The sequence below is a fragment of the Electrona antarctica genome (genome assembly GCF_951216825.1).
Source record: "Electrona antarctica genome assembly, chromosome: 23".
NCBI classification, from domain to species: Eukaryota; Metazoa; Chordata; class Actinopteri; order Myctophiformes; family Myctophidae; genus Electrona; species Electrona antarctica.
In genome coordinates, this window is record NC_136804.1 from 13,662,561 (window position 1) to 13,689,614 (window position 27,054).

General features: G+C 45.3%; 1 protein-coding gene across 1 annotated transcript in view; it reads right to left on the reverse strand.

Moving 5' to 3' along the window:
• LOC306916385 (exocyst complex component 4-like) overlaps positions 1 to 27,054 on the reverse strand; it is a gene marked incomplete at its 3' end in the record, with an annotated part of 59,566 nt that overhangs the window by 23,336 nt on the left and 9,176 nt on the right. Inside the window, exons 4-8 of the mRNA XM_079494218.1 lie at positions 24,551 to 24,747; positions 21,522 to 21,634; positions 16,479 to 16,567; positions 12,615 to 12,769; positions 2,800 to 2,965 (exon numbers count right to left, since the gene is read on the reverse strand). Of these exons, the coding sequence (XP_079350344.1) occupies positions 2,800 to 2,965; positions 12,615 to 12,769; positions 16,479 to 16,567; positions 21,522 to 21,634; positions 24,551 to 24,747 (720 nt within the window). The remainder of the gene's footprint in view (positions 1 to 2,799; positions 2,966 to 12,614; positions 12,770 to 16,478; positions 16,568 to 21,521; positions 21,635 to 24,550; positions 24,748 to 27,054) is intronic.

Here is a 27,054-nt window from a genome sequence, read left to right on the forward strand (position 1 = left end):
CGGGGCACGCGGCAACGATCCATTCATTTCATATTGATAATCTATTGATGACTTTTTTGGAGAAGCGCGTTTCTTTGTATGTTATACATGTATTATACACACACATGCATATCCTTTTATATTAAAATTGGCTATCACCATGTAGAACAGGGGTCTTCAACAGGGGGGTCCAGGTCAGGACCCCTGCCTAGGGGGTCCTAGGAGTTTCTATAGGGGGGGCCGCCGTATCTTTGTTCGCTGGGAAATGTTTTTCATTTACATTAACCACTTGAACCCTAGCATCCCTTTTCTGCAGGGAACATTAGCCAAAAATAGCCTATCAACAGCGCATCTACAAGCTCCCAAGGCGTCACAGAGAGCTTGTAGATCGGCTATTTTCGCAAAATACTTCCATAGATGCAGGCTGGCTTCTATGGGATCCATGTGACTGACCTCAGTGGCGACAGCTGAGAACCAGATTTCTATGCATGCACACATAGTCACTGGTGTTGACTGTACCACCTCTCCTCCACACTTACTCCTGTTGTTGCTAAAGCGCTTCACATTCTTGCGAATCACAGAGTGCTAGAGAGAGAGGGCCATCTATCGGTCCTTCTGTCTGTCTGTCCGTCTGTTTTCGTGCGTACGTCTCTCTCTCAGTGTGACTGTTGTCTGTTGCATGGTAACTGTGGGATTAAAAACTCCCAACAGGCACGGACGCGGTATAAACGAAGAGCATATTCCTGCGGTGCTCTGGGGGACGCAGACACGAGGTTTTACATGATGAGTCATGTTGTGTTGAGGACATCACACTCGTCTTCGTCAACACCCCGCACCCCCACATCCCTCTTATGAAGTCCCTGAACGCCAACCGTGACTGACAACATTGACAGACGGTGAACTCATTAAGACAAAGCGTCTCCCTAAAGGCCCATTCATACTGGCGCTCTGAGAGGATGCTGCTGCTGCTGTGCCCATACATACGTTCCTTCATACTGCCGTTCTGAGCGGATGCTGCTGCTCCTGTGCCCATACATACGTTCCAGAGACAATGTGTCATCATTCTTCACATACTCGGTTGAATACAGTAGTTTGTCTATATCGGGGGTCTCTTCAATTTCCCACGCATTTCAGTCAGGATGGAAGTGGGGGGCGGGGGTCGCATAAACTTTAACCGCGGATCATTTTCAGAGCGTGTGCTCTCCATGGTATGACGGAAGCACACTGGCTTGCGCGGCTAATGTCCCTTCACTGTGTACCGCTCGGGTCCATCTTGCAGGGGGTCACTGCTGCCCCCTAAGCTTTCCTCTTGTATTGTTCGGTACATACAGGTATATTGTTGCTGTCAGGCAGAAAACTCTTATCTCCATATTTTAACGTTTTTTTCCCGTAAATTAACGTCCTACTCTCATACTTCAGCGTCACGCGAAAGCATCAAAAGTATGAGATCCACAAGCTCGAAATGTGGCACGAAGCGACACATTATATGAACTTGTAGTTCTGACACTTTTGTTTTTAAAGATACTTTTTGTAGAGGGATAGAATCACAGTAGGCTGACAGGAAATGGGGAGAGAGAAGGAGGGGTGACATGCAGTAAAGGCTGTCGGGATCGGGAGTCGAACTTTTGCGTTTTGAGTGCGGACGGAGAGAAGTGTAAATGGGGCATTAAGCGCCACACACACACACACACCAGAGTGTGTGTGAGCAACGTGAGCGCCCGCCGTCACGAAGGCCTCCTTGGGGGGGGAGTTGGGGGGCTGCCACAGGTCAGCCTAACAGCTGCTCATCTCCTCAACCAATCAAAAACCACAGGGAGCACGGAGGGGGAAAAAACAAAACAACGGGCATAAAACAAACAAACGCCAATTAAGGAACCCAGAACGAAGCCAAGCAATCAAGACTTCCTGTGGGCTTGGGCTGTCACGACTCCTTGGTGACGGCGCAGACACATCCATCACATTCCAGCGGCTCTGGTTCTCTGCTGATTAATTCACTGTAAGCCAAGGTGGATTAAATGTGTGTTTGAGCAGGGCCATGCGAGGGGAAATAAATCAAAGGAGCAACTAAACAAATTATTGTTGAGAGCCTTTAACCACTTGAACCCCGGGGGGGGGGCGTCATTAGACCAAAATAGCAGACCTATAAAAGCCCAAAATGCTTTGTAGGACGTTACAGGCCGGGGGGATTGAACGGGTGGCGTAGGACTACCGTATACTACTATACTGTACATCCTCCCAGTGGGGGCTCCTCACTGACAGGTGAGCTAGTACGGTACAACAGCAGGGTTAGCGACTAAATTGGGGAGAGAAACGTCTATAGAGAAATAGTCTATTTTAGAAAAGAAAAAAAGGGAGGAAAAATAACTACAGTCGGGGATACATTTTGAGATCTGGAGATCTACAAGCACGGAATGTGTCACCTTCCAACATGTTACACTTGAGCTATTGAAAAATAGCACATCTACAAGTACAGTAGATTTGCTATTTTTGAAAAATCGTGAAAATGTGGTGAAAACTTTGAATAGATATTCTTTCAGAGCGAAGGTTTTTAACTCGAATCTTTGCTTCTGGGGGGGGGGGTCCTTGAAACAACATATATTTAGATGGGGTCGGCGGCCAATTACATATAATTCTGGGGGTCCTCGACATGAAAATGTTTGAGAACGACTGACATGATTTATTCATGATTTTCATGATTTAGATTATAGAAGACATTTTGTAGAATCGTCCTCAGGTCTAATGGGTTTAATAAAGGCAGGGGAGGCCAGAAGGTTCTCTCTGGTGAAGAGAGTGTAGAGCGGGGTGGAGATGGGGTCTGACCTGCAGGACCATCTGGATCTTGGCAGAGACGTCGGCCTGCTCGTACAGCTTGACGGCCTCCTCGTTGTGCTGCACGGCGTGCTGCAGGTGGCGCAGCACCACGCTGTGGGCCCGCGCCACCGCCTTGAACTTGTCAAACAGCAGCTCCAGCAGCTCCAGTAGCAGCCTGCAGAGGGAGCCAGAGAGAGAGAGAGAGAGAGAGAGAGAGAGAGAGAGAGAGAGAGAGAGAGAGAGAGAGAGAGAGAGAGAGAGAGAGAGAGAGAGAGAGAGAGAGAGAGAGAGAGGGGAGAGGAGAGGAGCATGAGATGATTTGAAAAACATCTTTTCATTTCCGCCGTCTTATCGATCTTTTATTTTGTTTTAAGTATAAGACTTTAAGTGTAAGACTATTTACAACCATCTACAACTATATCAATTATTCTATGAGCATGTTTATTTGTTTGGACGGGATACCTACCAACCCTATGTTTGAGGCAACACCGGCATAGATCAAACAATGAAACATCTCTGTTTACTACGATATGTACAAAACTCTGCTGTCCGCCTGCTGCCAAGAGCCCCATCCAGAGAGACCACATAACACCAGTGCTCCGTTTTTCCCGCCCTTGAAATAGTTTAACCTATTTTTCCCCAATAAAGTGGTTTTATTCTGTTGTCTGTAAAAGCGACTTTCAACACCTAGAAAAGCGCTATATAAAAATTGTATGTAGTATTATAATTAGTTCTCACACTCAAAACGTAGAGCTGTCATTCAAACACACAGCATGCTACAGAGAACAGCTATGGAACTGACCCTGTCCTATAATAACATTTCACAGCACTTGTAAAGATTTCAGAAGCAATGTCTCCAATTTTCATTGACACAGCCCCTGCTTCAGCAAACACTCAGCCGACTCCATTAACCAGCCATCATCACAGGCAAAGAACTTGGCTAACAGTGCAATCCCCCCCCACGCCAACGCCATGGAACAGCTTCCTCTCATGATTAGTGTTAAATGGCAGTGGGCTGAGGGAGGAAGTGCATCGGCCGTAACTAAACTGACCCTCTGGGTCATCGGAGGGCGCCACATCCTAGCTAGGAAATAACCACTCTGGCCGTTGGCATTATCAACGCTTAAATGCCTTCATTTGGGACCCCTGCCACGTTCAGGGCCTAGGTTTTTGAACCACAATGAGGCCGAGGCTTTCAATATTAAAGAGGGTACAATGGCCGTATTAATTGTCTCTGGTGAAGTGCAATGGGCGTGGATTATGGCAATGAGAGTGAACTGCACTTCATTTCAGGGCAGGTACTGTACAACATCGGTGTTCAGAGATAAGAGCACTTACAGTATGAGTATACTATACAGTACGACGTTCCAGTCGTCTGTCTAGCATTGTTCTGGTCGCTCTCTCTGTACTCTTAACTTTATACACAAACACGATTGTTTTAAATTAGTATCTACTCAACTTAACCCATTTTGACCTGAGATCAGATTCTAAAAATGTCTTCTACATCCTGACAGTTTTCTGAAAAAGCTGTTTCTATGTCAGTCGTTCTTCGATTTTTCAAAAAAAGCAGACCTACAAGCTCGTAGCGCGCCACTCGGTGGCGCGCTGAGCTTGTAGATCTGCTATTTTTCAATAGCTAAAGCATAACATAATGCTAACACCAAAAGGGGTTCCCGCCCAAATGGGTTAAGGACCTTTATTACCTCTAAAATGAATAAACTAATAACACCATTACAAGGTCGAAAGTAACCAACAAATTATACAAACATTGTCAAACATTGGTCAAATTGAAGTTTGAAAGTTGAAGTTTGAAAATAGCCGATCAACAAGCTCACAGCTTGTAGTTCAGCTATTTTCACAATATTGATCTGTGGAACCAAGTGAAAATAAATGTAATTTCCCTTGGAGTAGACAGAATTACAATTCCAAAATAAACCTTCACAGTGTCTTTTTTTGTTTTGTTTATCTTTTCTTCCTGGATGGTTCCGGCTAAACAGTGAGCTGCATTGGCAGGTTGCAGTCCCTCGGTGCACCGCCCGCAGATGTTTTGAACAATTAACAGCATCTGTGAACGACCGGCGGGTCCACCCGGGGCCGACGCGAAACATCTGGAGCAGCTTTGTTTCCAGGGGAGGCGAGGATGCATCCCGTGTTATTTACATAAAGTCGAACGGAGCCCAGTCTTCAACTGCAGACCAACATCATTAGGAACTGGAAAGAAGGGCATATCGGTGCCAGGTCGGGAGGCCTGCCCTGGCCTCTGTAAGATGTGCAGTTCAAATATGATTATTTTGGAGGAAGCCTCGACCCCCCCAAAAAAGGTTGAGAACCACTGGCTTACACTGCCAACAGAGTACCGATAGAGCAGCGGATCCTGTAAAACAGAGTGGCTTGCTCTACTGACAAGTTGTGTCAGTAGAGCAGTGGTTTATGCAGTGGCTTTCAAAGTGGGGTCCCTGGGGTGGTTCCAGGGCGTCCTGAGCATAATTAGTGTATAGCATCTAAAAGTATAAACTTTTTTTATACTTTGGCTATTCAAAAATAGCAGATCTACAGCCACGATATTTTTTGAAAATCTTTGAAAAATATCGGAAATGTTTGGAAAATGTTGAATAATTTGGAAAACCAATGTGGGGGTCCTTGAGAAGCATTGACTTACAGAATACTCCAGACGGAGGGGCTTATACTACAGACATGGTGGTACTGGTATTTATAATTAGCAGTACTAATTACTCTGGATAACAGATTATAATAAGAGTTATAATTTCAAAACCATCTATGTGACATAATAAACCACCCACTATGACTATGTACATCCTCAACACTGGCCCACACTCGCAAAATCGCAAATATTTAATGGTTGTGAATAAGTGTGACTAAAAATAGTTTTTGGGACATGGCCAGGGTTTCTTGGCGAGGATGTTAAGGACGTAGTAGCGAGGAGATGGATATTTCACTAGGGGGGGACACTTGGTTTGGCGGTCTGTCACTCCAGTGGCAGTAGCACAGAGTAAATGTTATTAATGGAGAGGTAAAGGGGCACAAATCATTCTGCCCCGACAGCAACCATAGAGGGGTGTGGTTAAGAATGCAGACGAGCACAGAAGTCTTTGTTGAAAATGATCAAAAGCTCAGAAGTGAGTGTTTCAACACTGAATGCAGTTTTAACCCATTTTGGGCGGGAACCCCTTTTGGTGTTAGCATTATGTTATGCTTTAGCTTTTGAAAAATAGCAGATCTACAAGCTCATAGCGCGCCACCGAGTGGCGCGCTACGAGCTTGTAGGTCTGCTATTTTTTAAATATCGAAGAAACATAGCTTTTTCAGAAAACTGTCAGGATGTAGATGATCTCAGGTCAAAATGGGTTAATGTTTTCCCCCCAAATTTGAACATTAATCTCACTGACTGCCATTGGCAAATATATCCGTCATTTCAATCGAAGGCGCAGCCTGCTATTGGCGTACTGTATGACGTTCGTCATTTGGAATTTCAGTGTTTTACGATAGAGGGCTGAGTGTTCCTAGGACTTCCGAAGAAGAGTACACCCTGAAATAACGTGAAATAGAAAAATACATCCAGTCGTTCCAGTCTAATGTTATGATTTAGACAAAATAAAATGTTCTCTGCTTTATTTATTTTTTGGTGAAAATGAGCCATATTCAACAGCCAATAATGAAAGAATGGAACATTGCGGTGATACCGTTGCAGTGAAAATGTCCTCACTATACCTACATATTTATCAAATGCTGCTATACTTGCGGTGACAATTTGACCCTCACTACAAAGACACACACACACACACACACACACACACACACACACACACACACACACACACACACACACACACACACACACACACACACACACACACACACACACACACACACACACACACACACACACACACACACACACACACACACACACACACACACAGTATAGATCTTTATGCAAGACCGCACTTCCTGTAGAAGTGGTCCGTTGGTAGGAGTTTCCATAGCAACACGGCTCGACTTTAAATTGATCTGAAGCAAACAACAAACAAAGGAGTGCAGTGCGCAGGAGAGCACGCATACACAGCCACACATGCATTTACTGTACACACACTATTACTAAGTAAAAACAATCTTTTTGGAGCGTGGCTGGGAATGAGCTACATAGTGGCCTAATACACCGAGGTCAGATGAGATTCTACATCTGGAGAGGAGAGGAGAGGAGAGGAGAGGAGATCTGACAGAAAACAAGACGCTCCTTAAATGGTTCAGGATCAATGGACTGAAACCTGCAGTTTCAAAGACTGCACCCAGTGTGTGTGTGTGTGTGTGTGTGTGTGTGTGTGTGTGTGTGTGTGTGTGTGTCAAGAAGCTGACGTGACTGCTTTTAAAATGTTATAGTCAGGTGGTGGGCAAAAATATTGCACGCACACAAACACATGCACCTGTCCAAGACTGGCAGTAGAATTTCTGTTGTCATGGTCTGGTGTAGGAGTGTGCGCGTGTGTGTGTGTGTGTGTGTGTGTGTGCGACACCCTGGGTCCGTTCCAAAACATGCAGTCTCCTACCATCACTGTCTAAATTCCACAGACTTATCAGACCCCGTCACTAAAGCAACAACAGAAACAAAGCCATATAGTTATAACTATCGGACAACCATTATACACATACAGTGCAGCAGTACATATTATACATTATGTCTAATCATACAGCATGTATTTCACAGTATGTAGGCCTACAGTAGAGTCCATAATAATGTAGAATACAGTATTCATAATACAGTATAATAACATATACTGTAGACTATAATATGTTTATACATCTATAATATAGCAGTGGTTCTGAAACCCCAAATGTATTTTTGTGGTGCCCAGTTGAATAGCTACAATGTGCTTATGTGCAACATTGTTTTCTCACTAGGTCAGGATTTAGAAGGCGTTTTTAGACCCGGCCTCAATCTAAATGGGCTTTTAAGACCGTTTTAACACCAAATTGGCCAAATTCTTCATTATTACGTACAAAATCACACCCGTGTGAACTGAGTGGTGTAAGGTCTTATATAGACGGATCAGCTGTGGTCTGACGTAATGTCTGACGTAATGAAATCACACCCGTGTGAACTGGGTGACCATAGCAACCATGCTCATTTTTTGGTACGAACAGACAGACAGACAAACAGACAGACACGTAAACTAACAAAGCCAGTTGTAGGAGTGGTTTACACCACTCAAAAAGAGGAAAACGTTGTGAAAATACCCCATCTGCAAGCTAACGATGCAGACAATGTTTATCTGTGGAAACGAGTCAAACTAAAAGTAATGCCAGAACTCGTGTTTGCTTGTCAGGGTTCAGTTCAAACATGATTATTTTTGGGGGGTCGTGATCTGAAAAGTTTGGAAACCAGTATAATAATGAGTATGGTTGTGGAGAGCAGATTGGGCTGCATTCAGTGACAGTCCTGCTTGAGGAGAACCCGGGTGTAGGAGTGGACGCGTATGATAGTCCTCCGAGGCTTTCTCCACCGCTGTCCTTGTCTCGGTCACGTTGGGGCTGTCAGAGATTAATTGGGCCTTCTGTTCAGGAGAGTTTTCAATGCCACGTCTTTAGTCATTGCAACTAGCCTAGGACGTCTGGTGTTGTTTTGCACCTCCGCTACAGCGTCTCCTAATCACCCTGGCAGGGTTTCTTTCTCAATAACGACCCACTCCCCCATTGATTATCCCTTGCATAACAGAGTGGAAAAGGAACTTTTTGAGGGACGGGTGGATGAATGTAGTTAAAAATGCCTCGTCAGACAGTCAGTTCAGTCCAAAAGATGAGGATTCACACCCTGCATACAAATGATGAATAACAGAAAAAAACTAAACAAAAAAAACACCACATTATTCATATTGTCTGGGAGGTAAGTGCTTCCCTACAGTAAGTGCTGTCATTATATCGCTTTTCTCTCCAACATAATCCTTTTGTGTGTGTGTGTGTGTGTGTGTGTGTGTGTGTGTGTGTGTGTGTGTGTGTGTGTGTGTGTGTGTGTGTGTGTGTGTGTGTGTGTGTGTGTTTTCGTATTTTTGTGTTGCTCTTAGCTAAGCTTGGCCGTGGCGAGACAGACAGAGGGCCTACTAATAACGTTTTTTAACAAATAGATGAGACCATGCACTGAGTTTGGTTGCTTCCATTACCGTATGTGTAATTATTGTTGTTTTTTAAACTGGGGGACAAATAAAAAAAGGCGATTGGAATATTATATTTCTCTTCTCATTCTTCAACAAAGTGCTTGAACATGAACAATAACATCATCGCTGAACATGGCGATACACAACACCGACTCGAGGTCAGAAAAACAACAACTAAAAAGCAGACAAAATAGAGAACAGAAAACTTGGTTTAACCAATTGAACTCTAGCATCATTAGTCATTAATTTATCATTAACTTATAATTATTATTAGTTGTGCAGATTTGGTGTCCAGTACTAGACAATTACAATTTACATTTTAGGCATTTAGCATACGCTCGTAATCCAGAGTGATTTACAGTAAGCAAGGAAAACACAAATTAATACATCAAATACAAATAGTAATCTAGGATCATAGGTAAACCTATCATCAGTCTAAACTCTAAACAGTACAGAGTTGCGGACATCCGTGGGAGAAATAATACATGAAGAGGAAAATATCCATGCATGTCTCTTTTTCCCCTTTTCCCCATTCGGTGAATTCCAAGTCTAGCAGCAAATTTTGCATGTAAACTGTCATGTCAACATTATGTGATGTACACAAGGAGAGACTCATTACACAGCGTGTAATAGCGAAACTTCATTGATTCTTTAATTCTACCTCTCTGCCGATTATCGCAAAATAACTTACAGGTTGTGGATCAAATGTACGTCTGCCTTTTTCATCACCCTAATTCACCCCCGAACACAAAGGGCATTTAAGTCCACCGTGAGATTTGATTAGGTTTGCCAGGTGTCACATTGCATTGGAAAATGGGACCGGGGGAGTGGAGCCTCCCCTTAAGGGTCCATTTGTAGACTCGCCGTTCAGGAAAGAAGCCTACTGCCACGAAAAAAAACAGTTTTCGTTTAATTTTAGGTTCTCATAACACTGATTAATACTAATGACACGCAGATTCAGGATTCAGAACCCGAACATGCATTTTTGTGTTCGAGATAAAGAGCAGAAATACTCTCTTCGGTGGCGCACTGGTAAATTGCCTGGCCACCACCGTGGAGGTTGCGGGTTCGAATCCACAGCGGTGCATCCGGCTTTGTCGAGCGTCTATAGGAACAGGGCAGCCGCCCGGGGAGGGTAACAGGATGGCACCTGTCAGCTGGGAGTGTTGGGTGGGAGGAGTAGGAAGAAGGCTCCTCACTGGCAGGTGAGTCAGTAGGATACAACAGGAGGGTAACAGGATGGCACCTGTCAGCTGGGAGTGTTGGGTGGGAGGAGTAGGACGAAGGCTCCTCACTGGCAGGTGAGTCAGTAGGATACAACAGGAGGGTAACAGGATGGAACCTGTCAGCTGGGAGTGTTGGGTGGGAGGAGTAGGATGAAGGCTCCTCACTGGCAGGTGAGTCAGTAGGATACAACAGGAGGGTAACAGGATGGCACCTGTCAGCTGGGAGTGTTGGGTGGGAGGAGTAGGACGAAGGCTCCTCACTGGCAGGTGAGTCAGTAGGATACAACAGGAGGGTAACGGGATGGCACCTGTCAGCTGGGAGTGTTGGGTGGGAGGAGTAGGACGAAGGCTCCTCACTGGCAGGTGAGTCAGTAGGATACAACAGGAGGGTAACAGGATGGAACCTGTCAGCTGGGAGTGTTGGGTGGGAGGAGTAGGACGAAGGCTCCTCACTGGCAGGTGAGTCAGTAGGATACAACAGGAGGGTAACGGGATGGCACCTGTCAGCTGGGAGTGGTGGGTGGGAGGAGTAGGACGAAGGCTCCTCACTGGCAGGTGAGTCAGTAGGATACAACAGGAGGGTAACAGGATGGAACCTGTCAGCTGGGAGTGTTGGGTGGGAGGAGTAGGACGAAGGCTCCTCACTGGCAGGTGAGTCAGTAGGATACAACAGGAGGGTAACAGGATGGAACCTGTCAGCTGGGAGTGTTGGGTGGGAGGAGTAGGACGAAGGCTCCTCACTGGCAGGTGAGTCAGTAGGATACAACAGGAGGGTAACGGGATGGCACCTGTCAGCTGGGAGTGGTGGGTGGGAGGAGTAGGACGAAGGCTCCTCACTGGCAGGTGAGTCAGTAGGATACAACAGGAGGGTAACAGGATGGAACCTGTCAGCTGGGAGTGTTGGGTGGGAGGAGTAGGACGAAGGCTCCACACTGGCAGGTGAGTCAGTAGGATACAACAGGAGGGTAACAGGATGGCACCTGTCAGCTGGGAGTGTTGGGTGGGAGGAGTAGGACGAAGGCTCCTCACTGGCAGGTGAGTCAGTAGGATACAACAGGAGGGTAACAGGATGGAACCTGTCAGCTGGGAGTGTTGGGTGGGAGGAGTAGGACGAAGGCTCCTCACTGGCAGGTGAGTCAGTAGGATACAACAGGAGGGTAACAGGATGGAACCCGTCAGCTGGGAGTGTTGGGTGGGAGGAGTAGGACGAAGGCTCCTCACTGGCAGGTGAGTCAGTAGGATACAAGAGCAGTAGCCTCGGAAACCCAGACGGTTTTATTTCCAGGGAGTCTGGGGCCGAGTCCACTTCAATTCGGCATACAGTACAATTTAGGCATTTAGCAGACGCTCTTAATCCAGAGCGATTTACATTAAGCAATAACAAAAAGCATGGCACACATCACATAAATAAAAAGTAGTTATCATGAAACATGCGTAAACTAAGAACGTAACAGTGGAGTATCTATAATCATGAAACTATATGTAAACTATACATACTATACTATATTATATATTATACATGTGTACTATAAAGTGCTATGACTACATGAAATGTAATTCAAGTGCTGTCTACGTAACATGCTATTGCTATAGTCTGTTTAAAATGCTATCTAAGTCTACATAAAGTGCTATCTAAGGGGCTAGGGCAAGTGCTACGGGCCATGGTGGAGTCTGAAAAGGTGGGTTTTCAGACTACGGCGGAAGATCGGGAGTGAGGCTGCAGTTCTGATTGTGATGGGAAGTGCATTCCATAGTTTTGGAGCCAGAAGGGAAGTAGTGCAAACGTCGCTCACTCTCTGCTGATTTCTGATCGTCTGCACCTTTGTTAAAAGGTTTACTGCCACCTGCTGGACGCAAAGCCAACCTCAGACTGCCGAGGGCTCCCGAGGCGATTTAGAGGGTGAATAGCGTCAATGCTAGCGAGCTAAAATATAGCCATCCTTGCTCTACAAAGCGCCAATGTTTCCATCTAGACCACCGGATAATCAGCAAAGACCTCCGAACATCGTGCGTTTTATCCAAACCACAGAGATCTCCGTAGATTTCAACTTTTAGTCAGCCTGTATAATGGAATGCGGACGGGGCAGAGGTTGCGCAACCCGGTCTGCTATTTTCGTGCACAACAGTGACAATTGGTTTTGAAAACCAACCAAATGCTATTTTCGTGCTCAGACACAGCCAGCCAGCCAGCCAGCCAGCCAGCCAGCCAGGCACACACATAGCTACTTAATGAAGTGGTTGCACCACTTAAAAAATTAAACAGATTTGGGGCCAGCCCAGTCAGTCTTTAAAAACTATCAGTAAAATCTTTCAAAGTAAATTGAAAAGTAGGTCTCCCCCCTCTATCCGTCCTACCTGGGTTGGTTCTCCTGGGTCAAGGTCTCTCCTCTCTGGTAAGCGTGGTCAGCTATCTGGGTGGTGGACCTCTTACCTGGGTTGGTTCTCCTGGGTCAAGGTCTCTCCTCTCTGGTAAGCGTGGTCAGCTATCTGGGTGGTGGACCTCTTCAGGATCTGGTTCAACTCAGGCTCCAGTCGCTCCATGATGGCATTGATAGTCTCTGGGATCTTCTTCAGCTTTGCTAGAGCCTAAAGAGAAATAGGAAAAAACTGAAATGGGACTTACAGATTCCTTGGGTACGGTATTTCATTCCGAAGCCAGTGTTTTTGGTTCAGTCAACGTCCTGCCATCATGTGCAAAGGTTTTGGCACAAATGCATGAGTTTCAAATTCACAGGCAGGCGTGCCGTCGCTGAGGCCTTATGTTGGAGAGGAGAGCCAACAAGCTGACGGGCAAACGAGCCGGGTAGTATTGGCGAGTATGTCAGTCTATGCCATTCCGATACCATGTAATTCATCACATGATTATATGTCATTTTCAGTCAGCAATTATTTTGTATTTTGAATGCTTCAGTTTTATACTCTTACTGTTATTTCACTAACTTGAAGCTGCACTACATTTTAATTTGTTCCTAGATCAGTGGTTCTCAAACTGAGTGTACAAATCTAACCAAATGGACCCTTACTCTCAGAGTTAAAGACCTGTAAGGGCCCATTTCAAACTACGTCAAGGAACCCAGAGAATCCCTGTATGACACTTTAACCCTTAGACAGATTACTACTGGAAAACACGTGGAGTTATGCATTAGTTCTGTCTGACTTGTACGTGATTTTCCGTAGTTCTCTTTTTTTATTAATACCAATTGATTAATTCGGTCCGCACCTCTGTATAGAGTATTGAGCATAAATATCAACTACATTTCCCAGAAAACCCGTGTCACGTGACACACGTGTACGCTTTGCCATTGGAAGCTGATCCCACACCCCAGTAAACAGTGGGGGCGGAGGGAGTTTTCATAGTTTTCAGTGTTCAGCCCGTTTGACGTCTCGCCCGAGCGATTTTCTATCAGAAAAAGTTGAAAGCAGTAATATTTATTTGAGCGAGTTTTGTGGTAGTAGTATTGATCCATACGCGTCCCAGTCGCCTTCTCCAGTCCCCACCAGCCCGGTCGCTGGGACCGGTGGCTGGGCTTAGAACCGGAGCGGGGACCGGCCACCACCACTCATTGTCTCCTCATCGTCGTCCGATGAGATATACCGGGAAACCATTGAAAGAAGACGATCAACCCGGAATGTTTTGAGGTAATCTTATTGTAGAAAATGCCCTTCTATAGTGATCAGAAATCATGGACAAAAGAAATCTACAAGCTCACAACGCGTCGCACATAACCACGCGTTGCTTCAGTAAACGATGCATGTTTGTTCTCCGTGTTTGTAGACAGTAAATAAAAGGAGCGAACATTACTCTTCAGATCAGATCGCCTATATGGCACGCTACAATATAAAATAATTGTACTGCCATGCGTGCATGGCTGCATGCCTGCTACGATACATTTGTACTGCACCGACCGACACTAACCCCCCCTCCAGCCATTAGCCAGCACCTTTTACTGTCTACAAAGACTGAGAACAAACATGATCTACTACATGCTCAAACAGGTCACATGCGCGACGCGTTGTGAGCTTGTAGATTTCTTTTGTCCATGAGTTATATGAGCTTGCATGATAATCGCATTCATTGTATTGTATAGAATCATGATTTTACATTGTTTAGTGTGTCACCGTGTGATGATGATGATGACGATGATGTCAGATAGCCTACGTCCCCTCCCCGGCCAATAGCCAGTACCATTTCTGCAGTGTTTGCTAGCAACTAGCCAACAGCCAGTGGAATGTGGCGACGCGATGGTGCTGGATATTATACCCGCGAGCACTCATTGGTGTCATTCTAACGTCGCCTATTATTTTATCGTGATACTAGCAGCCAGCTCTACAAGCTCAAACAGGTCACATGCGCGACGCGTTGTGAGCTTGTAGATTTCTTTTGTCCATGAGCTTGCATGATAATCGCATTCATTGTATTGTATACAATCACACCCGTGTGAACTGAGTGGTGTAAGGTCTGTATGACGTAATTAAATCATGTCTGACGTAATGAAATCACACCCGGGTGAACAGGGTGAACATAGCAACCATGCTAATTTTTTCTGCACAAACAAAGCCAGTTGTAGGAATCACACCCGGGTGAACAGGGTGAACATAGCAACCATGCTCATTTTTTCTGCACAAAAAAGCCAGTTGTAGGAGTGGTTTACACCACTCAACAATCATGATTTTACATTGTTTAGTGTGTCACCGTGTGATGATGATGATGATGATGACGATGATGTCAGATAGCCTACGCCCCCCCCCCCCCCCCTGGCCAATAGCCAGTACCATTTCTGCAGTGTTTGCTAGCAACTAGCCAACAGCCAGTGGAATGTGGCGACGCGATGGTGCTGGATATTATACCTGCGAGCACTCATTGGTGTCATTCTAACGTCGCCTATTATTTTATCGTGATACTAGCAGCCAGCTACAAACACCATGTAATAGTAGCGTGCACTGACAACAGCTAAATGTTTATTTTTTATATATTTAGAACTGACATCAGATGAGGAGGAGGATGATGATGATGAAGACGAAGAGTCAAGACTTCGATGGAGTTCTCCGACACTGAACCGGATTCATTCATTTCAGGGGGGCAGTTTTTTATTTTTTATTATTATTATTTAGCCTACACACACACACACCGTCAAGAACAACTGGAATGCAGTGGTTTGGGGACACTGGGGAGTTTGGGGACAACTGTTTTGTATGTAGGCCTATTTATTTTCTGTAATATTTATTATAATTTTATTATGTTAGTAGTCATAAAAAATAAAAGACGCTTTTACAATGAGTTAGACCTGTCATGGCTATTTTGTTCACTATTGTGAAGTTTATTGTATATGACTAAGCGAGTTTCAACTGTGATTTACTCTGTAACGGTAGATGGTAATAACCTAATTTCTTTTTTATAATACAGTATACATTCAAGTCTATATTTTGATACATTTCATGGGCACCAAGTCATATCAAAACAATGTCCTTGGATGTGTTTTTTATCAAAACTGTGTTTCTTCATAATAGGTTTTTGAGATACATGCATGAATAGACAAGGTACTGGTAAGACTATGTAAACATGGTATATATCAAAATGTGCGTTAGAATGTCTAATTTTACCCCAAAAAAGAATTGAGTTTATATGATGTTCCAATTCAGAGATATGGGGACTTTTAGCTGGATAGGTCAGATTGATCATGACTGACCATGCTATTTATAGATGGCAAAATATCTACAGTGGTACATGTGAGAAACTTTTTATTTTATTTTAATTGAACTAGACAACTCACCCTTTAAAATGAGATATTGCATGGCTATGTACGCCCAGCAGAAAAAAAGTTATTTAGAAAATAAAACTTCAACCGGGCATAACTTTTTTTGTTGTCCTAGAAACACTACCCAGTGTAAATGCAGGCTCTTTTAAATGGCTTCCAACACAAAAACTAAACATTCTATCAACTCAGTTAATTTTTTCCCTGGAAGCAGACAAGTCAAGCTTTCTCTGAAGGTCTTTCGTTGTCACACATTCACAACAGAGAATTTTCAATAAATCATTCAAAAACGGGATTATGCCATAGAGAAGTCTACCTACTATATAGAAATCCTTGAAACGCTCAAAGAGTTAAGAGCCACTGTCCTAGATTTTTTTAAATTACAAACTGGTATTGGATCGGTACTCGGTATCGGCAGATATGCAAGTTATAAGGATTATATGGATCGCAATAGGTACCGGGAAGGAAAAAATTGTATCGATACATCTCTAGTGCCGTGGCCGAAGCAGCAGATCCAAAACGAGCGATTCCTGCGTGCTTACCTTGATCAGGATGCCCATGAACTCTGCACTGTTCTCTTCTGGATGGATCTCATGGAGGTCTGTCTGGTTGTCACGTGTCTCCTGTTGCCCTGAGAGAGAGAGAGAGAGAGAGAGAGAGAGAGAGAGAGAGAACAGTGAACTCCCCTGCTGAAATGTTTACCATTGAGGTAAGAGAGCCGAATCAGGGGATAAATTGAATCTTGACCAAAATTCGTGTCAGATCCTGTGTCTTGGTGAGACATGACCTTTGACACGACACCAAATCTCTTTGACGAAAATAATCTCAAAATGCATGGCAATACGTTGTGAACTTGTTCATCGGCTGATTTTACAGCAATGTTCGGACCAGAACAGGGACGCTACTAGGGTTCATAAATGTAATTCCACTCACTCACTGACGAGGGCTACATTAGGGGCTAAATTGAGAGTGGCAGCGTGGAGCTCTAATTTCCATCGGATGGGGCATTCCAACATTAACACAGTTAATGTTTATGGAAACTTAATGGACTCTTCGGCTGCATTTCCTCTCGGTTTCTTTCCGCCCTCCGTTTTATAAACTGTAGTTTTTTGCACAATAATTACTGTAATTACCAGCTTCAAAATGAGCTGCTCTGCATGGTACCCCATCAGACAACATGGCGAGCCTTGGCTCTGGTGGCAGCGCTGGTGGAGGATGGGGTATTAACACTGGTGGCAGCGCTGCTGGAGGATGGGGTATTACCACTGGAGGAGGATGGGGTATTAACACTGGTGGCAGCGCTGCCCCCGGTGGAGGATGGGGTATTAACACTGGTGGCAGCGCTGCCCCCGGTGGAGGATGGGGTATTAACACTGGTGGCAGCGCTGCGGTGGAGGATGGGGTATTAACAACACTGGTGGCAGCGCTGCGGTGGAGGATGGGGTATTAACACTGGTGGCAGCGCTGCGGTGGAGGATGGGGTATTAACATCTTACTGGTGGCAGCGCTGCGGTGGAGGATGGGGTATTAACACTGGTGGCAGCGCTGCGGTGGAGGATGGGGTATTAACACTGGTGGCAGCGCTGCGGTGGAGGATGGGGTATTAACATCTTACTGGTGGCAGCGCTGCGGTGGAGGATGGGGTATTAACATCTCACTGGTGGCAGCGCTGCGGTGGAGGATGGGGTATTAACACTGGTGGCAGCGCTGCGGTGGAGGATGGGGTATTAACACTGGTGGCAGCGCTGCGGTGGAGGATGGGGTATTAACACTGGTGGCAGCGCTGCGGTGGAGGATGGGGTATTAACATCACTGGTGGCAGCGCTGCGGTGGAGGATGGGGTATTAACATCACTGGTGGCAGCGCTGCGGTGGAGGATGGGGTATTAACACTGGTGGCAGCGCTGCGGTGGAGGATGGGGTATTAACACTGGTGGCAGCGCTGCGGTGGAGGATGGGGTATTAACACTGGTGGCAGCGCTGCGGTGGAGGATGGGGTATTAACACTGGTGGCAGCGCTGCGGTGGAGGATGGGGTATTAACATCTCACTGGTGGCAGCGCTGCGGTGGAGGATGGGGTATTAACATCTCACTGGTGGCAGCGCTGCAGTGGAGGATGGGGTATTAACATCACTGGTGGCAGCGCTGCGGTGGAGGATGGGGTATTAACATCACTGGTGGCAGCGCTGCGGTGGAGGATGGGGTATTAACATCACTGGTGGCAGCGCTGCGGTGGAGGATGGGGTATTAACATCACTGGCGGCAGCGCTGCGGTGGAGGATGGGGTATTAACATCACTGGTGGCAGCGCTGCGGTGGAGGATGGGGTATTAACATCACTGGCGGCAGCGCTGCGGTGGAGGATGGGGTATTAACATCTTAGCAGCACATAATAGCCTGTGTGGGGTTTTTTGCATAATGTGGGCAAAGTTACATTATGCGTTTAACACAGACTTTTTAGGCTCTGAGGATGAATTAAGGACAGGGCTACACTACTGTAAATTGTATTAGTGCACGTTGTCTCTGGTTGTGTGTGCGCGTGCCTGGACACTGCAGAGATGCTGGTGTACGCGCGCACACAGACAGGTTGGGGGTATGGTTAACAAGTAAAGACCTCTTTTATACTTTGTCATGCAACGTTGCTGCGCGAGAAGGAATAGCAGATCTACAAGCTCGCAACACATCACAAAGTAATGTGTTGAGAGCTTGTTGATCTGGTATTTAAGCTATTCTTCATATCTCTTAGATTTCAATCTGAGGTCCCCACAGGGACCTCAGATTGAAACTGGTTAACAACTTAAACCTTTCATGTATACTTAGATGACCGGATACAGCCAGGGCTCCCCTATATTATCTCCCTCTACACCTAAATCTCTTCGCCGAAAATTGACGATCCAGTGCTGTTTTTGCCTAAGTAGGGAGGTAGGAGTAGTAGGTGCACTGACATTTATCACCCTCCACGCCCCGCTTCCCTCCACCGAACACGGGCAATGTGTATTTGTGTAGACCCTCGATAAAGCCGGATGCCCCACTGTGGATTCGAACCCATAACCTCTGCGGTGGTGGGCAAGCACTTTACCTAGCCTGGCTAGTAAGCCAGACTCAAATCACACTGTCGTGTGGTATTTGAGTCTGGAGATGCTGTGTATGGATCTTGTTTCCTGGGGGGCGGGTTCAAACATTTTCTCTTTGACGCAATTGGTCAGAGCTACCGTCAGTCAAAGGTCTCAAGCATTGAACGTCACTGTACCAAAGCCCGCCCATATTGCATACCGTGTCCCGATTGGCCACACCAGTTCTCTGGTGTAGGAAATGGGCGTACAATTGAGCCTCTCCAGACCGTAATCCGCCGGCAGGCAATTCTTTTTTGCCAACGGCTGATTCGGTCTGGCTTATTAACCAGGCTACACTTTACCACTGCACCACCCGAGCACCCTATACGTATTAGGCCAGGAGGGGTTGTACAAGGATTATGCACACATTGTGCATTATGCTATATATGCACACAGAATAACACTTCCTACTTTTGGGCCGCCTCCCTACTTCCGTCACAGGTGTTACCGATGATACTAATTAAGGCTCTGTTCCATTTAGTGTGCAGTGGTTCTCAAACTTTTTAATTTAAGTGAAGTGGCCCAAGTTCTTTCCAAAATGCCATGTGTGCATAGTGCAATAAGCAATAGATGGGACAGCAGCCACACTAAGCTATTATTATGAGGCTAAGCGTTTTTTTCCATTACATTCTTATTTGCACTCCCCCGGCACGGCACCGGCCGCCGCAGAACGCGCCCCGCCGAGGAGCAGCATTATCATCGTCATCCGCTGACTCCACAATGTTGTTGACGAGGCAACGGAGGATTCACACGCACAGGCTGCTGTGTGTGATGCAGTTACATCTGCATTATCAGTCCCTCCCCGAAGCGCCGGGAAACCCAGCATAATGAATGCTTGTTCCCCCACCGAGCCGACACCACCCAGAGATACAGGCCGACTAATGGCTGCTTTACTATGCTTCGCTCCGACGTACGAAGTAAAAGTCCCCTGTATTTATCATTGCACTTAAGTGGAGTACTTGAGTAAATGTACTTTCCACCACTGGCGGTAAACATAGCCGACCTACAAGCTCACGAGGCGTTGCTTGTAGGTTGGCTATAACCCTTAACACCGGGGAAGCATCTCTGTCATTTTAGATGTTTGTGTTTACTATTCAAAGATATGTAATTATGTAAAAAGCTCACAGCGCGTCACTTCAGCTTTACATATGCCATTTTTTAACATTTTGGAAAGATATTTATGAAAGTGTGAGGACTACTGCTTTAGAAGGCATTTGTAGAATCGGCATCAGGTCTCGATGGGATAATGGTGCGAACAAAACTCCACGACCAGGCGATTACCACTTCAGTCAACCTTAAGGCGTATGACGATGATCACACTGTGTGTGTGTGTGTGTGTGTGTGTGTGTGTGTGTGTGTGTGTGTGTGTGTGTGTGTGTGTGTGTGTGTGTGTGTGTGTGTGTGTGTGTGTGTGTGTGTGTGTGAATATGCTAATGGCTGTAATGGGAGGGATGTAGATCTATGCTAATGTCATCATTAGGACTCTGAACATCAATACGGAGCTACAATGAACTGAAATCAACACATTTTTTGTTTGGTATGCTTGTGTATTATTATAAAACTATTTTAATGTGGATTTAGAGGACGGCTGGGTAAATAACTCTTTATGAGAAGTCATAATCCTCTCTGCAATAGTCCCCTTCCCATCGGTTCGCTCCCTCATGTCAAATTTGTCGACAGTTTATAGGGATGTAATGTGCCATTTGTGAAAGCTTTAATGAAATAAAAAGGCATCACTCCTCTTCTCCTCTGTTGCTGATATTATTATTTTTTTAATCCCACGGTCCCACCCATTGTCAATGTTTGTTCAGTGTCAATTGTCTAGTGTAATCCTGGGCGCTACACTCCCTCTGCCAACCTGGGGAGAGCAACAGACTGACCCCATGTTTCCTTCAATGCAAGAGGAGTCCAAGCCTCTTCTTTTCACCCGACAGGGGGGAGTTTCCCCTGGTGGACGTGGCGCATGGAACGTGGCGCATTCCAACCAGTTCCTTTCCCCTCCGTCAGGCATCCCAGCTGGCCAGGGGGAGGCAGTTTAGAGACTGCAGTATTACTGCATGTTTTTTTGTGAGGGTACCTACCCTAGGGGACACGGGGAGAACATCCACACTTTCGCCAACCCCACCTAGGGTATGGGCACTGATGACGCGGAGTAGAGAACACGCCCCCAGCATCCCCGCGGGAATCGAACCCAGGACCTTCTAGCCATGAGGCGACCGACTATGCCGCCGCGCTACCGACTATGCCACCGTGCCCCGTCTGTTGCTGATATTCATGGATTAAAGCAAAAAATATAGCTCACGACAGAGAATGTTTGTATGGCCAAGTCCTAATGTGAGATTTGTGAAACCGTGTGAAAGGACACTATAAACACTATAGGCGATGTCGTTTTAAAACTAAAATGAATGGCCGATATATCGGCCAAACTGAAGTATCGACCAGGCTCTAGCCTGCGTGTGAGAATGGGAACGTACCACTGCCGCTTCCGGGGGTGCTGAACTGTGTGGAAGAGTCCATGAGCTTGCGAGGGGTGGACATGGAGGTGACGTCCATCGTGGGCATGGGTGATGCGTCTTTCACCGCAGAGCTGCAGAGACAGTGGAAAGGGGGGAGTGATCCTTTACAGCTTGTAGACTGGCTTGACATTTCTACAGCTTCTCCAAGACAATGGTTCTCAACCTGTGGGTCAGGACAATCAGTGGGGTCCCCACATGATTTCGGGGAGGGCCGCCAGATGATTTCCTTAATGCGCAACATTGCTTTCTGACAGTAAACAAACCTACATACAGTATAAGTGTATACAGAGTATCTGCACATTTCCATTATAAGAACCAAGTGGGAGGAAAAAACTAATAAGGCAATCAATTATAAAAGATACTAAAATTCTCAAATATGACCTACAGGTAAGAAAGAATAAACTGTGAGAAAAGCCTATTTTCATAATATTCAGTCTTTCAAATCCAGCCCTATACTGCACTGGTCAGAGCAACGGTCACTGAGTGTGTGTGTGTGTGTGTGTGGCAGTTTGAAGTTTTGACACTGGTGTAACACTGCTGTAGTGCCCCATTTAGTTTTTTCTGTGTGTGCGTGAGTGCGCGTGCGTGCGTGCGTGCGTGCGTGCGTGCGTGCGTGCGTGCGTGCGTGCGTGCGTGCGTGCGTGCGGATTGGAGCAACAGTGTGCCTGTGTTCCTGTGGCCATTAATAATTGTTAAAGTGCAGCTACTGTACAAGTTAGTAAAAGTAAGAGTATTAAACAGTAGTGCAACATCAACTGCATTAAAATGTCATCATGTGATAAAAGACATGGTATCAGAATGACATAGTGAGTGTCGGTCAGTACTGACATATTGACCGATACTGATACCAGCATTATAGGCAGTATCGGCAGCTTTTCAGATACACCTGTGCTTTGTATGCTCAAAGTGGAACACTCCATTTGGTCGTGGTGCTAAAAGGATATTTTAATACGCAGGGGGAGGCCCATTATGAGGCGAGCAACACTTAATGGCGTGATGAACAACCTGTTGGAAAGGTTTGGGCTGACTGCCTTTGGAATGTGAATGAGTTATATAATCCATTGAGACCTGGAACACATCCATGTCACGTTAGCGTTAGCGTTTTAAACATTATGTTATAATTTAGCTATTGAAAAATAGCAGATCTACAAGCTCATAGCGCGCCACCGAGTGGCGCGCTATGAACTTGTAGGTCTGCTATTTTTGAAAAATCGTTAAAATGTGCCTCAAATCTTTCCGAAAATTGTCATGATTTAGAAAACTTTTTTTTTTTAATTTCGACGTCAGGCCTGAATGGGTTAAATACATGTAGCATCACCAAGGGTTACTAATTGCAACCATCCAATTATTTTCTGTAGGCCTAAATGAAAACAATTAGAGCTCATCTAATTGTTTTGGATTGTTGTGTTTACCTGCTCTGACACAAGACAGCAAAATGAACAGATGTATTATGACTTTATTACGCGTAATTTTCTTAGCAATAATTTGATCGGTTATTATTATTTTATTTATTTATCAAACAAACAATTAAAAGCTGTTTAGATACAAACAACTCAATGCCAACCAAAATGCTAACTGATATTTTAAAATCAACTAAATCGATTAGTCTGATTCTCATTTGAAAACTTGTGAAATGGGATATTCTGCATAATGAGTACTTGTACTTTAACTATATTAAATTAAGTCGTTTTTTGGTTTTAACGTTAGGAATAAGATTAGGTTTAGGCATAGTTTTACTGAGGTTATGTTTAGGAATAAGGTTAGGTTTAGGCATAGTTTTACTGAGGTTATGTTTAGGAATAAGGTTAGGTTTAGACATAGTTTTACTGAGGTTACGTTTAGGAATAAGGTTAGGTTTGTGCATAGACTTACTGAGGTTATGTAGGAATACCTGGTGGCGACCATTCCAAGGTGTTTTGGGGCAAGGGTTTTCTTGTATTCTAGCCACCTTCCGCTATCAACCAGCGACAAGTCAATCCTGCCGCTGTGAGACACATCAACCTGACACAGGTCACCGCGCCGCTGTGCTGTCGCCCTTGTGCACTCGTTTGAGAGTACATACAGTATGTGCGTTTACACTATTCAGTCGCGCGCGTGCGTGTGCGTGTTTAAGTGCTTGTATACACGTGTGTGTGTGTATGTGTGTGGTGCAGTAATTACGGTGAGGTGTGGTGATTTATTACCCGGGGTCAGAGAGTGGCAGGTACCCAGCGCGTCTGTGTCGGGGTGTGTTCTAACAACACAGCAGCCTCTCCATACGCCGCTCTCACTTAGCAGCAGCCACAACACCGTGTCAAAAGGTGGCGCCTGGAAGGAACACCACCCGTACCTCCACCCACCCTCCTCACGGTCCAGGTCTCAGTAAATGGCTCATTGGAAGGCAACACCACCCCCACACACATGCGCACGCTAGGGTCTTAATGGTGTACAGTAGAATTGGTTTTGTTGGTCGGAGGAGAACATTTTGCCATGAGGTTGGCTGGCCACACGCCTCACTGCATACTAACTAAATACTGAAGTTTAGGTGGCTGACAACATAATACAACATTATATTCTCAGATATTATTTCATCGACTATTTCTCGATTAGCTGAATTATGAAGCCACAAATTGACGCAAAAAGCCTAATACATATTTTTTTTATAATTTATAATCGACTAGCCTATGAAAACATGTGTAGTATTTGTGTCCAATTTCGCCGTTAGTGGCTCCAATTGGGATGCTCTATCTTTCTATACAATAGAGGGTATGCGCATGCATAAAGTGAATGGCAGATCGAGTGGCAAATCGAGTGGCAAAGTGAGTGACAAAGTGAATTTAATGTTGTTTAAAGTCATTTAATGCAATTAAATAGGACTTTTCTGTGTGGATGTATGGGCTGTCAAGGCCAGAAAGCAGTTTTTTGCCAATCAGTAGGCGTTCCCGCATAACTTCCCGGTATGATGATGACGTCACGCGCATACCCTCTATACCCACGTTGGTTCTTACCCAGGGGGCCGAGCAGCAGCGTTCTTGTCCTTGTTCTTGAGACCCAGGTTCCTGGTGGACTTGATGTAGAGGTGCCTGTGGAGCTCGTCAATGAGGACCATGTGGATGTTGAGCTTCTTGCTGTGGAGCTCCAGGCGCAGGTCTCCCAGACCCTCCACCTGCAGCAGGGGACCCTCTAGGGACTCCACCGCAGACACCTGCATACAGGACACACACACATTAACCCATTTTGACCCGAGATCAGATTCTAAAAATGTCTTCTACATCCTGACAGTTTTCTGAAAAAGCTATGTTTCTATGTCAGTCGTTCTTCAATTTTTCAAAAATAGCAGACCTACAAGCTCATAGCGCGCCACTCGGTGGCACGCTATGAGCTTGTAGATCTGCTATTTTTCAATAGCTAAAGCATAACCTAATGCTAACACCAAAAGGGGTTCCCGCCCAAAATGGGTTAAAACGAAATAAAATCGACTAATGTTTGTATGACCATAATATGTCCTAATGTGTGACTTGTATCAAACAGTATGAAAGGGGCCGTCCACACTAGCGCCAATTCCTTTTTACAGATTTTGTTTTGTTGCTTTTTCTGCATGTATCGATAGGTTGAAAGTAGACCGACATGGGGAGAGAGATGGGAGGGGGGGGGGGGTAGAAGATACGCGGCAAAGGCCGTCGGGATCGGGAGTCGAACCCGCGGCACGCCGTCAGGCTGGCTCAGCAGCCTAGAATGCCCAGACGGTTGAGCTAACCGCCCGGGCCACTAGCGCTGAATCCTAAACAATTATGTATGGTAATACAGTATGTTAAAAAAGAAAAAAAGATATATGATATGATGATGACTGATGAGTCATATTGTTCCTGCTGTTCTGAATACAGTTGAAGAGACCCGTTGAAGAAAGCACAGATTGAGGCTTTAACCATTGCTTTCATGCAGTATAATATATTCAAAAACGATTCAGATGTTATATGGAAGATGCTTCTGAGCATAATAATGCTCAGAAGAATCTTCCATATAAAATCTGAATCGTTTTTTTTAAGATTAGAGCATTTGAAGTGGTTATTGCTAGTTTGACCACTTCAAATGCTCTAATCTTAAAATAGGAAAAATAGATTGGGAGCTTGTACAGTAGACAGGCCATTTCCGTGGTGCAACATGCTTAGGACGACTCCAGACTAAATAACATAGAGGCTCATTTTCCTACGAATATTGATCCCAAATGACTTGCCATGGTTTTTTTTTTTTTTTCGTTTTTTTTTTTAGAATTGTGCCTCCATCGTTTCGTTTTTGATTATTTCTTTTTTGGGGGGGGGGGGGGGGGTCTTCTTTCCATCCATAATAATGACTTCAAGGCTTCAAGCCCTACCTTTTATAGATGTGTAGCACAGAAATGGTGACAATTGATCACAAGACGATGTTTTGCAACGCGTTGTGAGCTTGTAGATCTGTTATTTTCAGTGTTTCTGAAGAAGCTATAATTGTGTTCAAAAATTAATTATAATCGGTTAAAGCCATTCGTTCCATTAACTGTTGCACCCCTAGTGGTAATTGAATAGTCAGCTCAGTGTGGTTTACGTAAGGTTTTGTCGTTGAGTACAAGTCGTATTATTTCCCATTAGGTGCCATTTCAATTACTGACTACTAGTGATGTCATTTGCCGAGTACAGGCCTCAGGCTAGTGGCCTGGTAAACATCTACTTCCGGTTAAAATTTTATGAAAATGAATTTGTTATAACACACACACACACACACACACACACACACACACACACACACAAAGAAAGTACATTCAAATGCATTGAGTGAATGGAGAGGTTTCCTCTCCCCTGCAACCTGCAGACTTTATGATCATGAGTCACTCCCCCTTATATCCTTGTCTCTCTCTCTCTCTCTACCTCTCTGCCACTCCCTCCATGTCTCTCTCTATCACAAGCTCTCTCTCTCTCCCCCTCCACCTCAGTCTCCTCTCTGTTTTCATTAGCAGCGCTGGTTGTGGCATGTTAGTGTTTAATAAATCTTCGCAAGAGGAAATGAGTGTGTGTGTGTGTGTGTGTGTGTGTGTGTGTGTGTGTGTGTGTGTGTTATTAATCAGAAGGGTACTAATGGTTGGATGATAGAGACCTGGGTGGGTGTGTGTGTCATGGGGGGAACACACCAGGAGGGGAGGGGGGTTCTGGGGTGGTGGTGGTGGTGGTGGGGGGGGGGGGGGGGGTGCCAGGGGGTCAAGTGTGTGTTGATGCAGATGAGAACCACATTAGTGGAGAGATGTGATAATTCAGCGCCTCGATCAGCCCCCAGTCGACTTAATAGCATTACTCTGCATGCCTGACTGCATGTGTGTGTGTGCGACTGTGTGTGTGTGTATGTGTGTGTGTGTGTGTGTGTGTGTGTGCGTGCGAGAGAAAATAACATAATTGTATGTACCAATGTAAGACCAAATACTTATATCATGCTAATGTGCATGGCTGAGATAATAATGTATTTTTAGAGGTGTAGGTGTGTGTGT